Raw genomic sequence first — 12,357 nt, forward strand, 5'->3', positions numbered from 1 at the left:
GCACAAACACAACAATAGAGACAAATTTGGGTCCACTGGATGCAGACCTCAGGCTCAGAGGTGGGCTCTGCCAATTTGGTGATAGTAGTGCAACATAGGCTGTCGAGTGTGGGCAACCAGGGAGGAACTGAATGGGGTCTGTGTGTTGACACAATAGAGCAGGTAGCAAAAATTAGGTCAGTTTTGTTTATAAAATTAACAGTAGATCGGCATGAATTGCTATTAGTGGAAGAGAGTTCGAAACTTCTACCACCCTTTGTGCATAAATGTGTTTGTTAATCTCACTCCTGAAAGTTCTGGCTCTAATTTGTAGACTTTGCCCTACGGTCCTGGACTCAGCGACTGGTGGAAATAGTTTCTGCCCATCAACTCTACCTGTTCCCCTTAATAGCTTGAAAATGTAAATGAAGTCACCTCTTAATTTTGTAAATTGCAAGTAACACTTGTTTTCTTGCCTTTTAATTGAATCTTTAAAGTCCGAGTACATTCTGGTAAACCTACTGTGCATTCCCTCCAAGGTCAAAATATCTTTCCTAAGAGTGAAGTCCAGGCTGCTCTTGATGACTCCAAATGTGATCTTACCAGGACTTTATAAAGATTAATCATGAATTCTACCTTTTTGTACTCTAGTTCCAGTATGCAATAGCCACAATTCCATTAACCATTTTGGTCACTTCCATTACCTGTTCATGCTATTTTAATGATCTATGTATTTGGTCCACTAATTTCAAGTCCTAAATAAACTAGAGTGAAATGTCTGTTGATGACCATGAAATCATTGTCTACTGTCATAAAAATCCATCAGGTTCAGAAATGTGATTTAGGAAAAGAAATCTTCCATCTTTGCATGTAGCCTATGTATGACTGCAGACTGAGAGCTGTTTGTTTGACTTTAACCAGTCCTTTGAAATGGTCTAACAAACTGCACAGTGTATCTCGCTACTAGAAAGACAAAGGAATGAAACTGGATGGACCATTTGATGTTGACTCTAAGTATAGGATGTGACAATGGCAAATTCAGCCCTGTTAGCCCTGCAAAGTTGTCCATGACCAATATTTAGGGGATAGTGCTAAATCTACGAGAGTTTTCTCTCAAACTAGACAAGCAACAAACATTCCAATGTTATTATCCCTGCGTGAGTCCTGTTTCAACAGCAGGGCCGACCCACCAGAAGAGGTGGCACAGTGGTATGCAGTCAGGAAGCAGTTACTGTGGGAGTCCTCAACATTGGTTCCAGACCTCATAAAGTCTAATGCTATCAGATCAAATGTTAAAGGAAACCTTCTGCTGGTTACAACATTCAAACCCCCTCATCTGGTGGCTTTGTACTGCTTCATGTTGGAACTACTTGGAGTAAGCATGGAGGTTGGCAAGAGTGCAAAATGTACTATGGATGAGGAAGGACATAACTGTTGAACTAAGCCTGGCAGGTGATGTAGGAACCAACGAGGGGATAAAATCTATCTGACCTAATCCTCACCGACCTACCTGCCACTGATGTATCTGTCCCTGATGGTATTGGTAAGAGTGACGAGTGCACAGATGTTATGGAGACAAAGTCATGTCTTTACATTGTGGATACCTTCCATTTTTTGTGGCACGATCACTGTACTAAATGGGATGGACTTCAAACACCTAGCAATTTGATTGGGCATCCATGAGACGCTCTGGGCCATCAGCTTCAGAATTGCACTCCAGCTCAATCTGCAACTTTGAGGTCTGGCATATTCCACATTCTTCCAGTATCATCAAGCCAGGTTATCAACCCTGTTTGAATGGAGAGCGCAGGAGGGCATTCCAGGAGCAGCACCATACAAAAGTAACATTAGGTGTTGGCCTGGTGAAGCGAAAACACAAGACTACTTACGAACCAAATAGCATAAGCAGTAAGAGATCAAAAGGACAACAGAGTCAAGCAGAGCAAAAGAAATCGCTGGACTGCTGTGCGGATAGCTGACATGGATTTGATGGGCTGATTGACCTCCTGCACAGTGAATGTCTCCACACCTTGAGAAATTACACTGCCTCATGCCCCTCTCAAAGCATACTAATTCATTGGTTCCAGGCATTGTAACTCCCCATTTGGGGACTATTCCTTTTAACTGGAAAATTACTGATGTCATTTGGCTCATCAAGAAAGGTTAGAGGGAAAAACCAGCAAATTATAAAAGAAGCTGTGATTTGTGCCCATCCAGTTATCTTTTTATCTAACTGGTTTTTGCTTTCAGCTGCCTTGTGGGCAGAGAATTCCAGATCATTCACTATGTAAAAAAGATGGTCCTTACATACTTGTGGTGCAGAACCTTCAATTTTTGTCCCTAAGCTGTATACCTTCAGCTAATGCAAGTAGTTTTCCAAAACTGTTGTAATCTTGTACACCTCTATCAAATCTTCCCTCAGTTCTCTTTGCTTAAAAGAGCAAAACTGCAGCTCTTCCAAGCCAATCTTGGATCCCTCATTCCTGAACCATTCTGGTCAATCTCCTCTGCACCCTCTTGAAGGTGCTCACATCCTTCCTAAAGCATGATGGCCAGAACTGGGTGTGCACGACTCCAGCCAGGGCTTAATCAGAGCTGTGTAAGGTTCAGGGTAACCACCTGTTTTTGTACTCAATCCATCAATGAATCCTGAGATCCCATATCTTTGCTAACTGTTCTCTTAATATGTCCTGCGTTCTGTAACATTGGATTCACGTGCAACCCCAGGTCTCCCTTTTCGTACACGCACTTTTAAGTTGTGCCATTGCATCTTTACTGTTCCCTATCCCTCATGCTAAAATACATCACCGCATCATCTTTGATATGAAATTTCATCTGCCAGTCGTATGCCCATTCTGCTCAGCAGTCAGTATTCTGTTGCAGGCCATTGGTATCACTGCTTGCCACAAATTTGAAATGCTACTGTGTATTTGTTGCTGATTGTTTGTTCCCCTCTGCTATTCACCTCCCCACCCCTCCAGGTCCGGAAAGAGGCACAACGCAGCATCTGCTCTGTACTGAAGGGAAGTGACTTCATGTTTGGAGACTTGGCTCCACCCCATCACCCGGCCGCACAGTCAACTGCCAGATTCTGCATAAAGGAGATTGAGGAGTCTGGAGGTTTGTGGTGATGATATAATGGAAGATCTCTGGAGTGTGGGTTGGAGCTCTCTGCTGAGGTTCCCAGACTGGGAGTAGGGAGGCTGTATCCTTGTTGGGTGGAGTTAGGAAGTCAGGAAGAAGCTAGTTGGGTTGTGGACTGCTCAATAATATGCTCATTTTGTTAATAGCTATGTTTGTTTCTTATAGGTGGTGGTCAGGGTACAACAACACTGCACGTCTTGGGTTTGCTGAAGGATGTGCTCCCTTGTTTCCCTGTCAGTTGTGTAAAATCATGCTGCGAGACTCTGCTCAGGGTCATGACTCTCAGTCATGTGGTAAGGTTTGCAGTTAAGATTCGTAAACCCAAAAGTTATATTTTCTTTACTGGACAGGAGATAACTAAAATGATAGAACAGTGCAAAATACAACAACAAAATTGTTCTGCCCATTGAATCTATACTGGCTCTAAGAAAGAATGATCCAGTCGGTCCCATTCCCTTATTCTTTCTCCACGTCCCAGCAATTCCTCCCTAACCTGTTCTTCCTCTCACCCATCCCTTCCTCCCACCCCAAGCCGCACCCCCATCTACCTACTAACCTCATCCCACCTCCTTGACCTGTCCGTCTTCCCTGGACTGACCTATCCCCTCCCTACCTCCCCACCTATACTCTCCTCTCCACCTATCTTCTTTTCTCTCCATCTTCGGTCCACCTCCCCCTCTCTCCCTATTTATTCCAGTTCCCTCTCCCCATCCCCCTCTCTGTGAAGGGTCTAGGCCCGAAACGTCAGCTTTTGTGCTCCTGAGATGCTGCTTGGCCTGCTGTGTTCATCCAGCCTCACATTTTATTATCTTGGATTCTCCAGCATCTGCAGTTCCCATTATCTCTGTTGTTTCAAATATTGGTTCAATTGACTTATGAAAGCAATTTATTGAATCTATGTTCCTCATACTCTTTGAAAGTCCAATGCTTGCAGGACATTTGGTTCTTTTGCCAGTCATCTTCAATCTGTAACTACTGGTCATCAATCCTTAAGATTTTGGAGATAAATGGTCTTTATTTACTTTAACAACATGTTTCATAATTTTGAGAACTTTTGTAAATTTCCTTGTTAGCTCCTCTGCTCAGAGGAGGTCATCTCCAGCTCCTCCAATCTGTCCTCATAAATGTAAGTTCTCATTGCTCACCAATCTCTCTTATACCTTTCCCATCTTAGAAACGTAGGAATAATTTGGCCCCACAAGTCTTATTCACCATTCTGAATCACTGCTGATCGTCTACTTCAATGCACCTTCCTGCGGTATCTCCATATCCCTTGAAGTATTTATCAAATATAAACTTATCAATTTCCACCTTGAACTTAGTTAATGACTGAGCCCCCACAGTCCTCTGGGGTAGAAAATTCCAAAGATTCACCACCCTCTGAGGGAAAGAATTCCTAATCATCTCAGTCCTCAAGGGCTTGCTTTTTAATTCTGTGAACGCGTACACTGGTTCTACATTCTACAGCCAGGTGAAACACCCCTTCTGCATCTACTCTGTCAATCTCTTAATGAATTGTACAAATTTCTGAGATTGATTCTTTCTTCGAAATTCCAGAGAATACAGGCCTGATCTTCTCAATCTCTCCCTATACCAAATCAACCTGGTGAACCTCCACTGCAATCCCTGTATTGCAGGTGTATACTTCATGCAAGGGATCAAACTTCTGCACAGTACTTCAGTTGTGATCCCACTGATATTCTATACAATTGGCCCCTATATCTAGATGTTTTCTACTCAACTTGGTAGTATTTTTGCAAACTTCTGGAGTTGGGATGCAAGTGTACACCACAAGGGCCAGTGGCTTCTGTATTTAAATCATTGATATGGATTGTGAACAGCCAGGGCCAAAGGCATTGATCTTTGCAATACCACACTAATCACAACCTGATCTGTTTTATGCCTGTTAACCAATCCCCACAACATGCCAGCACATCACCTTCAATCCCATGTGACTTAATTTTGTTTACTAACCTCCTACATGGAAAGTTTTCAAAAACCTGAAAATCTGAATACACCCTGTCAGCCAGTTTCTTACTGATCTTGCTCATAGCATCCTTGAAAAAATCTCCATTTAATTTGTCGGCCTTGACTTTTCCTTTATTAATTAGTGTTGATTCTGTCCATTCGGACAATTATTTTCAAGTATCCAGTAATCGTGTTCATTCTAATAGATTGTAATATTTTCACTACTATTGATATCAGGCTCACAGGGCAGGGACTGGCTCTAAAAAGCTTTGTGAAATCATTGGGAGAGAGATCTCTCTCACTTTTCCAATCCGAGTCCTTGTTACCTTCATAAACATCACCATACACAGATGAATGCGTTACAAAATCTCAGGGACCAGTAGTATCCTCGGAATTTTGCACCCCCAACTCTTTGTTTTCTGCTTCCCTTCGTGATTCTAACCACCCCTTCCAGAGACTTCCTGGCCCTGTATTAGAGATTGTTGTTGCCTCACACTCTGAAATCTTCGCGGTGTGAATTCCTGCATCATCCTGTCTCTCTTACAGATGGTGACGGCTTGTGCGATGCAAGCATTTCACGGACTCTTTGTTGCCAAACCAAACTCGGCAGTCCTGACAGGCGAACTCAACGCTCAGATCATAACTGTGAGTTTAGACGTCAGCAGTGGGATGGATGCACGGGTAATCTTGGAAGGGGGCAAGAAGAGTATGTGAGACTCTGGTCGAGTGACTTTGCGTGAGTGGAGAAGTTGTCTGTGAGGGTGACCTGGGTGGGTTGGGCAGTGGGTGGTGTGCTCTTGGAAGAGAATGTATGGCTTAGGAGTATCTTGAGGTTGGGATGTTCACCAGTGGGCCAGTGTGGTTTGTGAAAATTGTTTTGAGACTGCAATATTTCATCTACAGGCTTTGTATGATTATTTGCCAAACGTCAGTGACCTACAGCCTATCCTGGCCTGGCTTAGCGTGATGGAAAAAGCCCACATCAGCCTCTGCAGGTAATGAATTCCTTTCAGTGAATGAGTGGCGCTTCCACAGTTATTGTGGGCCCCATGGGGGCCAGGGTTTCTTGTTGGGGCCAGGGTTCATTGTGGACTAGTTGGGTTTTTTTCATTCGTGACTTCTGTTTCTTGACCCTTTAGTCTCTTCTCTGACTTCCTGTTGTTAGGTTGCAGGGTTCGTTGTGTTTGGCTCATCTCCCTCGTCTTTTCTCCACGGCTGTTAGTTGTTTGCTTTCATCTCACACACAGCTCGTGTCTGCTGCAGCCGAAACAATGAAGGTGGGTTAAAACTGTTGCTCGTCACCTTTCCTGTAGTCTTGTTTTTACTCCACTCACTGAAATCATAGAATTATTAAATTCCCACAGAGTGGAAACAGGCCATTCAGTGCATCGAATCGGCACTGACCCTTCGAAGACCATCCCACCCAGACCCACTCCTGTAACCCTGCATTTCCTATGGCTAATCCACCTCGCCTACACGTCCCTGAACACTGGGCAATTTAGCATGGCTAATCCACCTACCCTGCACATCTTTGGACTGAGAGTGGAAGCCGGAGCACCCGGAAGAAACCCGTGGAGGCCTGGGGAGAATGTGCAAACTCCACATGGATAGTTGCCCCATGGTGGAATCGTACCCCAACCCCTGGTGCAGTAAGGCAGCAATGCGAACCACTCAGCCACTGTGCTACCCTGTGAATGCGAATATTGAAATGGTCACAGGTTGGTGCCTGATGCAGAGTTCAATTTGTGCATTATAAGATGAGCAAAAAGAATGTATGGTTGAGTCTGGATGACGCACACAGCATGTTGTAGCCTGAATCTGTGATTGAACTTGAGGACAGAGGAGTTAAACTGTGGATCAGAATTTGCTCAATTGGTATGGATGATGTGAATGATCGACTGCTTTCACTTCCCTCTGGAATTTTTTGATTGCTTAAGAATGTGGTGGAAGCAAAGTATTCTAAACCTTAACCACCTGCAGCATGAGAGGTTTGTCATCCTAATACCATTCCTTCTTTTGCCAGTCAGCTTAAAACACTGTCCTCTGGCCGTTTATCCCTCAAACGGTAGAAACAGTTTCTCCCTTTCTGCTCTGTCCAGACTTACCATAGGTTTTCAAAATCAACAAATGTCTTCTGAACATTTTCAAAGGAAAGCAGTCTCCAGTCTATACACAACAGAATTTTTCCAAATCTGTAACCTTGTCTGAGGCCTCTCTAAAGTGCGATGCTGAGAACTGGACACTCCAGTTGAGGCTAAATATGTGTTTAATTATCTTTGGTTCCTTGCAGACAAGGATGTTTTATACATCTTTAAATACAGTTTCCTTAAACACTTCTAGGACTGGTACAGCACAGAGTTAGATACAGAGTGAAGTACCCTCGATGATACTCCAATCAAACACTTCAGGGACAGATGCAGCATGGGTTTAGATAGAGTAACATTTACCTCTGCACTGTCCCATCATGTTTCAAGGACACGTATAGTCCTAGCCTTGATTTTGTTGAATTGTAATTGAGCTTTTTGCTTGCTCTTCTTTGTCTCTGCAGGTGCTGCTTAGAGAGTGTGTGGCTCCATTTGCTGATGACATTGGTGTATTTGCTTCATCTTCCCCATCTGGACCTGCCTCTTACATTTGTAAGATGTTTAGGTGAGACTTCCAAGCTGTCTGCCAGTTCTCTGCGACTACTTGCTCACTGCTGTTTCTGTGTTTAGGGAGTAGTGTTGTGTTTGGGTGGTGGAGAGCAGTTGATTGGACAAGGGAGATCAATCAGGTCATTGCAAGAGGGGGTGGTAGTGGGGTCTGTTTGTGGGAGTGGAGGGATAATGGGGTCAACGACTTTATTATTCTTGAATCATTGAATCTTGAATTATTCAAGAAAATGACTGATTGGAAAATAATCTGTTCTAGTTCATTGTGATTGGCTGCATGGCTTGTGGCATGGTAATTGGTTGTATCATTTAGAGTTCAGTGATTAGATACATGGTTTATGGTGCCATGAATGCCTGCTTGAATTAGGGTGTTGTGATTGGCTGCAGCCCTGTTACACAGTGTTTATTGGTGGTTGTTTGTGTTGCAGGGCAGTGGAGGATGGGCTGACTTATCGATTCCATGCTTCCTGGGCTTTCATTCTACAGGTCCTCAGCACATTCTTTGAGGTCATCGGCAAGCAGGCTTATCCAACGATGAAGCAGGTGAGGGCTGGAGAGTGAAAGAAAGGAAGGAATACCAGAGGCAGCTTGAGAGACAGAATGAAGGCGGCCTGGAGAGAATGAGGAAGGCCAAGAGACGAAATGAGGGGGAGAAAAAGGAGGGGATAGTGGTGGCTGGGTGAGCAAGAGAAAACATGGGTGAAGGAGGGTTAAGGACAGGGAGAGGCAGTGTGAGATGGTGGACAGCCTTGGTGAAATCTGTTATTTATGCAGCCAGTTAATTCAGGTAGATAATAATGGAACACCTAATTCCAGGGTCCCATCCAGAGACCCTACAGGGATGAATGTTTCTTAAAGCTACAAGTATGACAAAGTTATTGCAGCCAGTAGAGGAGCGGGGCACACTTTAATGTGAAAAAGTGAGGCTTTTGAGCTGGAGTTTCAGCTTCAAACACTGAAGCATCAGGGAGGAGGAAAGTTGTATGGACACTTTGTCCCAGAAGGCAATCACTCTCTTAGGTTCAGCACTTCAGGCTTAGCCCAGAATAGGATAGTGTGACTACAGGAGAGACAGGATTTAAAATGGTGGAACCTTAGCCCTTCCTGTAGCTTAGAAGGTTTCATGTTCTGACAACTTGTATGAGTGAGCACGAGGACTGCAGGGAGGATGGGCAGATTTACCACTGCAAACTGCTGCTGACAGCTCCTGGAATGAAGAGTGGGAAAAGAAATGTATTTCCAGGAGGGAATGGTATGGTTGAATGCGTAGAGACTGTTTTCTGCAGCTGGGAGCATGAGTCCCAAATGCTGTGTGGCTTGTCTGGTGCCAGGATTACGGACTTCTCCATAGCATTGCAGTTGGAGGGAAAGGATATGCTTGTCAGAACCCAAGTGGGTGCCAGCAACATGGATGGGAACTATGAAACAAGTTCTGCTGATTGAATACAAACCAAAACAAAGGGGTCTGAAACAAGTGACTTACATATTTTTACGAGGAGTTGCAATTATGAGGTAATCTCTAAAGTGCAACCTGAGACAGAAATAGATTGGGAAACGCTTCACCAGAGGTACACTGACGATGTTACCTAGCAGGGTGATGAAATGTTTGCAGCCAAACCCACCAGCTTGGCAAGCAAATCTACAACCTCATCCACAGCCCAAGCTACAAATCTTCTCAACCTTTAAATATTCATTTTAAGGCCATCAGGTAGGGCTATATGGTTTTATGAAAAGGGCATTATGTTTGACAAATTTATTCAACTTCATTAAGGACGTACTAATTAGATTAGATAAATAGCAATCAATTGATAAGACCATAAGACCTAGGAGTGGAAGTAAGGCCATTCGGCCCATCAAGTCCACTCCGCCATTTAAATCATGGCTGATGGGCATTTCAACACCACTTCCCTGCACTCTCCCCGTAGCCCTTGATTCCTTTTGAGATCAAGAATTTGTCGATCTCTGCCTTGAAGGCATCCAACGTCCCGGCCTCCACTGCACTCTGCGGCAATGAATTCCACAAGCCCACCACGCTCTGGCTGAAGAAATGTCGTCTCATTTCAGTTTTAAATTTACCCCCTCTAATTTTAAGGCTGTGCCCACGGGTCCTAGTCTCCCCGCCTAACGGAAGCAACTTCCTAGCGTCCACCCCTTCTAAACCATACATTATCTTGTAAGTTTCTATTAGATCTCCCCTCAACCTTCTAAACTCTAATGAGTACAATCCAGGATCCTTAGCCGTTCATCGTATGTTAAACCTACCATTCCAGGGATCTCCACTGGACATGCTCCAGAGCTAGTACGTCCTTCCTGAGGTGTGGGGCCCAAAATTGGACACAGTATTCTAAATGGGGCCTAACTAGAACCTTATAAAGCCTCAGAAGCACATCGCTGCTTTTATATTCCAACCCTCTTGAGATAAACGACAACATTACATTCGCTTTCTTAATTATGGACTCTACCTGCAAGTTAACCTTTAGAGAATCCTGGACCAACACTCCCAGATCCCTTTCTACTTCTGCTTTGCGAATTTTCTCACCATTTAGAAAATAGTCCATGCCTGTATTCTTTTTTCCAAACTGCAAAACCTCACATTTATTCACATTGAATTTCATCAGCCATTTCCTGGACCACTCTCCTAAACTGTCTAAATCTTTCTGCAGCTTCCCCACCTCCTCTACTACCTGCCTGTCCACCTATCTTCTTATCATCGGCAAACTTCGCCAGAATGCCCCCAGGCCCTTCATCCAGTTCATTAATATATAAGGTGAGCAGCTGTGACCCCAACACCGAACCCTGCGGGACACCACTTGTCACCAGTTGCCATTCCGAAAAAGAGCCTTTTATCCCAACTCTCTGCCTTCTGTCAGACAGCCAATCCTCAGTCCAAGCCAGTAGCTCACCTTGAACACCATGGGCCCTCGCCTTGCTCAGCAGCCTCCTGTGAGGCAATGTATCAGAGGCCTTTTGGAAGTCTAGATAGATAACATCTACAGGGTTTCGCTGGTCTAACATACTTGTTACCTCTTCAAAGAATTCTAACAGGTTTGTCAGGTACGACCTCCCCTTACTAAAACCATGCCGACTTGTTTTAATCTGATCCTGCACTTCCAGGAATTTAGAAATCTCATCCTTGACAATGGATTCTAGAATTTTACCAACTACTGAGGTTAGGCTAATCGGCCTATAATTTTCCATCTTTTGCGTTGATCCTTTCTTAAACAAGGGAGTTACAACAGCAATTTTCCAATCATCTGGTACTTTCCCTGACTCCAGTGACTTTTGAAAGATCACGACCAAAGCCTCCGCTATTCCCTCGGCAACCTCCCTCAGAACTCTAGGATGTAGCCCATTGGGGCCAGGAGATTTATCAATTTTTAGACCCTTTAGCTTTTCTAGTACTTTCTCTTTTGTAATGCCTACCGTACTCAACTCTGCCCCTGACTCTCCCTAATTGTTGGCATACTACTCACGTCTTCCACTGTGAAGACTGACGCACAGTACTTATTAAGTTCTTCAGCTATTTCCTTATCTCCCATCACTAGCCTTCCAGCATCAATTTGGAGTGGCCCAATATCTACTTTTGCCCCTCGTTTGTTTCTTATGTATTGAAAGAAGCTTTTACTGTCATTTCTAATATTACTAGCTAGCCTGCCTTCATATTTGATCTTCTCCTTCCTTATTGCTCTCTTTGTTATCCTCTGTCTATTTTTGTAGCCTTCCCAATCTTCTGATTTCCCAGGGCTCTTGGCCACTTTATAGGCTGTCTCTTTTCCTTTGACATATTTCCTGACTTGCTTTGTCAGCCATGGCTGTCTAATCCCACCCTGGATAATCTTTCTTTTCTTTGGGATGAACCTCTGTACTGTGTCCTCAATTACACCCAGAAACTCCTACCATTGTTGCTCTACTGTCTTCCCCGATGGGTTCTGCTTCCAGTCGATTTTCGTCAATTCCTCTCTCATGCCCCTGTAATTTCCTTTATTTAACTGTAACACCATTACATCTGATTTTGCCTTCTCTCTTTCAAACTGCAGACTGAACTCTACCATATTATGATCGCTGCCTCTAAGTGTTCCCTTACTTTAAGGTCTTTTATAAAGTCTGGCTCATTACATAGCACTAAGTCCGGAATAGCCTGCTCCTTGGTGGGCTCCATCACAAGCTGTTCCAAAAAGCCATCCTGCAAACATTCCATGAATTCTCTTTCTTTGGACCCACCAGCAACATTATTCACCCAATCCACCTGCATATTGAAGTCCCCCATGATCACCGTGACCTTGCCTTTCTGACATGCCCTATTTATTTCTCGGTGCATCTTGCGCCCCTGGTCCTGATCACTGTTAGGAACTCTGTACATAACTCCCATTATAGTTTTTTTGCCTTTGTGGTTCCTCAATTATTTGGACTTCACAATGCCATGGTGATAAAGTCATTGGACAGGTCATCCTGAATTCCAAACTAATGTTCTGGGGACGTGTTCAGATCTCGCCATGACAGATAGTGAAATGTAAATTCAATAAAAATTTGAGGATAAAACGCTAGCTTAATGATTGACCGTATGTCTACTAGATTGTTGTGACAATCCAATTGGGCACTAATGTCCTGAGGAAAG

The 12,357-nt window shown here is 43.9% G+C and overlaps 1 protein-coding gene across 1 annotated transcript in view; it reads left to right on the forward strand.

The window, feature by feature from the left end:
- The window catches only part of rrp12 (ribosomal RNA processing 12 homolog), a 61,205-nt gene that overhangs the window by 11,024 nt on the left and 37,824 nt on the right, over window positions 1–12,357 (forward strand). The window contains exons 7-13 of the mRNA XM_048551339.2: window positions 2,961–3,099; window positions 3,289–3,416; window positions 5,638–5,736; window positions 5,995–6,086; window positions 6,257–6,368; window positions 7,640–7,740; window positions 8,171–8,285. Of these exons, the coding sequence (XP_048407296.1) occupies window positions 2,961–3,099; window positions 3,289–3,416; window positions 5,638–5,736; window positions 5,995–6,086; window positions 6,257–6,368; window positions 7,640–7,740; window positions 8,171–8,285 (786 nt within the window). The remainder of the gene's footprint in view (window positions 1–2,960; window positions 3,100–3,288; window positions 3,417–5,637; window positions 5,737–5,994; window positions 6,087–6,256; window positions 6,369–7,639; window positions 7,741–8,170; window positions 8,286–12,357) is intronic.

This window comes from Stegostoma tigrinum, chromosome 20, assembly GCF_030684315.1.
Source record: "Stegostoma tigrinum isolate sSteTig4 chromosome 20, sSteTig4.hap1, whole genome shotgun sequence".
NCBI lineage: Eukaryota > Metazoa > Chordata > Chondrichthyes > Orectolobiformes > Stegostomatidae > Stegostoma > Stegostoma tigrinum.